Genomic DNA, 3,992 nt, shown 5'->3' with positions numbered 1-3,992 from the left:
CAACGTTTACCATCCAACCTGACAGAACTGGAGAGGATCTGCAAGGAGGAATGGCAGAGGATCCCCAAATGCAGGTGTGAAAAACTTGTTGCATCATTCCCAAAAGACTCATGGCTGTATTAGCTCAAAAGGGTGCTTCTACAAAGGGTCTGAATACTTATGACCATGTGACATTTCAGTTTTTCTTTTTTAATAAATCTGCAAAAATGTCATTCTGTGTTTTTCTGTCAATATGGGGTGCTGTGTGTACATTAATGAGGAAAAAAATGAACTCAAATAATTTTAGGTATATGGCTGCAATATAACAGAGTGAAAAATTTAAGGGGGTCTGAATACTTTCCGTACCCACTGTATGTCAGCACTGAAAATGTGGAATTACTCCCACTCCTCTTTGGGTTTTAATGCTCATTGGCAAGCCAGCCCCCACCCCCACAATCATCTTTGTACTTTTACACAGTTTTCCATGTGTGACTGAACTGTTTGTACCCATTTTTATTTTCCATTTGATTTTGTTGTACTCTTTTAAAATGGTCTGTTTCCTCGTCTTATTGCCTTTATGCCTCTCCTACAACACGGCTGTTGCTTAAATGTACTATACAAATAAACGCGTTTGCACAAAGACGTTACCCCTTGAAGGAAGATCAAGCGTTTTCAAATTAAAATGAGTTGATACTTAACAGAGAAATGAATACACATCACTGGCGATTAAGTTTTAAACTGAAATTAAATCCAGATCTTACATTTGTTGTGGAGCTCTAAGAGATGCTTTTTATTTATTCATTATGTTTTAAATCTAAACCTAAGAACTGCAACTGTTTTCATGTAGATTAACAGAAACAACCATGAACTCATCCCTGAACTATAAGCAAAACTAAAACAGACAAGAGTGTGTATGTGAACCTGACAGATTTAGCATTTTATTGGAATAAACAAAAAGAATTAAAGTGTTAAGTCTCACCCAAGCATGTTGAGTCGTGTGTTTTCAGCCGTGCAATTTGAGCTGAACTCAGGTCAGTGTCCTGCAGAGCACAGAAACACAACATTGACCTTTGAGACATTGATCATGTGTTCGTCAACAGTTTGATACCAGGAAACATGGGCACACACACACTCTCCTTCAGACTGATCAATAACTTACAGCTGCAGCAGCAGGAGGCAGTCGTCATCATCACACAACACAAAGATCTCCTGAGGAAACAGTTCTGCTTTTACATCCCAAGTGTTTCCTAAGCTTGGTCAGATGAGAAGCTTGAACGCAATGTTGGAATGTTCTAGTATTTGTTATTCCCAGTATTTACATGGGGTAAAACACATTTGCTGGCTTCAACTAAGAGGTTTTTGTTTGCTTCCTATTCAGTCAGAGTGATCTGATCCAACAAGCTAGCTTCCTGTTAGCCGCTGTCCAGCACCCTGCACTTCCTGTCAGCAGTTCCTTCATCACTGACGTTTTCAGAAGCAAAGTTTGACACTGTGGAGAATAGTCTTGTTCCCAAAATGCCAAACTATTTCTTTAATCATCTGCAGCCTCTCACATACTCATTAATATTCCGATATAAACATGTAATAAAAGAATGATGCATTTTATTTGTGAAATCATAAATAGAAATCTGTGCAAAAGACTACATACAAACAAGTGACAATAAAAATCAGAAACACACATTTCATGAGCACCAGTTAGCCTCTGATAAAAAAGGAGTGAAAATGAGTCCATTTAAAAGTGTACAGTTTTTTAAATGTTGTAGCAGGTCTCAGATGTTGTCAGTCTGATCAGCAACTGGTTTTCAGTTTTCCGGTTTCACACCAGTCAATCCAGCTGACTAAAGATGGAAGATTTCCAGTAAATCCAGTCTGGCAAAAAGGGACCTGAGTCACACCAGCAAACACACCAGAGTCCATTTAAACCATTCAAGAAGCCCTTTGATGCTATGGCGGCTGGTTTTCAGTTCTTCTGGTGTTCAGTTTCAGAAGCTGTCTCCCTCCGACCCCAGTATCTGATGGCGGCTCGCCAGACTAAACATGGTAGTCCTCTTGTAAAACCACGACCTGAATCCCACCAGCAAGGTCTGTCCAGCGTTTTTGGTGTTCACGGAGTCAGAAGAGTTTGGGCAGCTGCCTCAGGCGGCTCAGGTCAAGGATGTTTCCTACTGATCCTTCCGTCTGGCGGCTGCTTGCCCTCACTAAAGATGGCCGCCTGCTCAAACAGTTCTCCTTGTTAGTGGCGTTTGATTTGGCATCTCCAGTGAAAAGCTGCATCTTTGGCCGCAGGTCTCTGATCAGCTGACTCTGTGGGAGGAACTTCACATTCAAAGCATCGGCCAGTGGCTGACGACTCAACGCCTCCTGAACTCTGACCTCCTCCTGCTCCTCTTCATCCTCACCATCCTCCTCCTTGATCAGGCCATACCTCCTCATGTACTTCCTGGTGGCCAGCGACATGTTGCTAGGAGACAGCAGGGAGTCAGGAGAGGAGGTGGGGCCTACTTGAGGGGCATGTCCTCCCAGAGACAACCTGCTGAGCTGGGAGTCGCTCAGGTAGCGCAGGGCGATGGCGTTGGCCTCCAGACTCAGATCCACACTGCCTCCTGGGAACAGAGAGCTGACTGTTGGGTCAGAAACACTCAGTTTGGACACGATGGCTGCTGGGTTGATGCTCGCCAGGGTGCTGGGAACAGAGGAAAAAAAGAGTCAGAACATCTCCATCCTTACTGCTAGGGAATGATAAGGAGACAGATGGACTGGGTGACACAGGAAGTTGCAGGTTGTGACCTCCTACAAACAGGAAGCTGCAGGGAAGCGGTTTAAGACTGCCAGTGAAGTTTGTGCTTACACTCTGTTTTCCACCTAAACTGTGTGAATCCTTGAGCTCTAACATCCTGAATTCATTGCCTACATTGTGAACCCTGCAGTGTCAACAGCCACATTTACTAGCCAGTAGTCTGCACCACCGTCTGCCACAGCTGTCAATGAGTGAAAATGGGAAATACATCACCCATGTTGTGGCGCATGAAACCACAGCAGGCCGACTCTTAAAACGCAGGTCCACAGAAAAGCCGCTAACAGCTAAGGCCTGTGATTTTATATGTTTGCCATTTTCGACATATGCCACCCAAACAGCTGAATCGGATAACAACAGCCATTTATACAGTATCTGAAGTAAGAGTCAGTGTAGAGAGAGGACGTTTCACATATGGTGGACATTTACGGAGAAGCTTCTGATCAGGCAAAACTGGAAGGAACAGATCGTAACCCAGCAGTCTGAGAGGAAACTGGGCCATTTGACCATTGCACACAAGACCTGGTTGTTGTTCTTGTGCACAAATGGCTCACATTTCAGTTACATCTGTGCATGTGTGGCAGTTTAGGAGCTGAGCGGTGTTCACACCAGAGCGGAGTACACGGTGCTGACACACACAGATGGGAAGCAGCAACACACAGATCAGAGTTGAGTGTTAAGGTTGGGATGGAGATATAGCCTAGCCTAACTAGCACCAGAAAACTGAACAACATGTGGAAAATCAGTTATAATCACCTTTAAAAAAAAAAAAAAAAAAAAAACAAAAAAAAAAAAAAATCTGTCAAACACAAGTGGCTTCACTGAACATGAAGTGCTGGATTTCAGCCGACACCTGGTTTTAAATGACTTGAATTAGACCAGCGCACAGACTCAGCCAGTGAGGAATCAGTTTCCGCCTGCAGTGTGTTCAGGTGAGTCCAGTACCTGACTATCTCCACAGTTTTGCCTCCGCTTCTGTCCAACTCTGTCAGATCTGCTTCGCCCACATTGACTCTGAGCTGCTGCAGAGTGGCGTTCGCCACCAGGTCTCCCACTGGATTCTGCTGCTTTGCCCTGAATGAGGATGACAACTGGGGAGACTGGCAAGACTGGGAGTGGTCAGAAACCACAGACATATTCCTCCTCCCAGACTGCTGCTCCTCCACTTCCTGTGTGCTGTCTGACTCCTGAAGGCGACTGGTCAGCTGAGTCTGAGGAT

General features: G+C 44.5%; 2 protein-coding genes across 2 annotated transcripts in view; both read right to left on the bottom strand.

Annotated features, from left to right (window-relative positions):
• serpinc1 (serpin peptidase inhibitor, clade C (antithrombin), member 1) overlaps positions 1 to 2,092 on the bottom strand; it is an 8,410-nt gene extending 6,318 nt beyond the window's left edge. Inside the window, exons 1-2 of the mRNA XM_020609161.1 lie at positions 1,139 to 2,092; positions 959 to 1,019 (exon numbers count right to left, since the gene is read on the bottom strand). Coding sequence (XP_020464817.1) covers positions 959 to 966 — 8 coding nt within the window. The 5' untranslated portion in view covers positions 967 to 1,019; positions 1,139 to 2,092. The remainder of the gene's footprint in view (positions 1 to 958; positions 1,020 to 1,138) is intronic.
• The window catches only part of stil (STIL centriolar assembly protein), a 13,649-nt gene continuing 11,748 nt past the window's right edge, over positions 2,092 to 3,992 (bottom strand). The window contains exons 15-16 of the mRNA XM_020609084.1: positions 3,719 to 3,984; positions 2,092 to 2,662 (exon numbers count right to left, since the gene is read on the bottom strand). Of these exons, the coding sequence (XP_020464740.1) occupies positions 2,092 to 2,662; positions 3,719 to 3,984 (837 nt within the window). The remainder of the gene's footprint in view (positions 2,663 to 3,718; positions 3,985 to 3,992) is intronic.

This window comes from Monopterus albus, unplaced genomic scaffold (genome assembly GCF_001952655.1).
Source record: "Monopterus albus unplaced genomic scaffold, M_albus_1.0 scaffold98.1, whole genome shotgun sequence".
NCBI classification, from domain to species: Eukaryota; Metazoa; Chordata; class Actinopteri; order Synbranchiformes; family Synbranchidae; genus Monopterus; species Monopterus albus.
The sequence above is the reverse complement of the archived record's forward strand: the minus strand, read 5'-3'. Positions and strand labels throughout refer to the sequence as shown.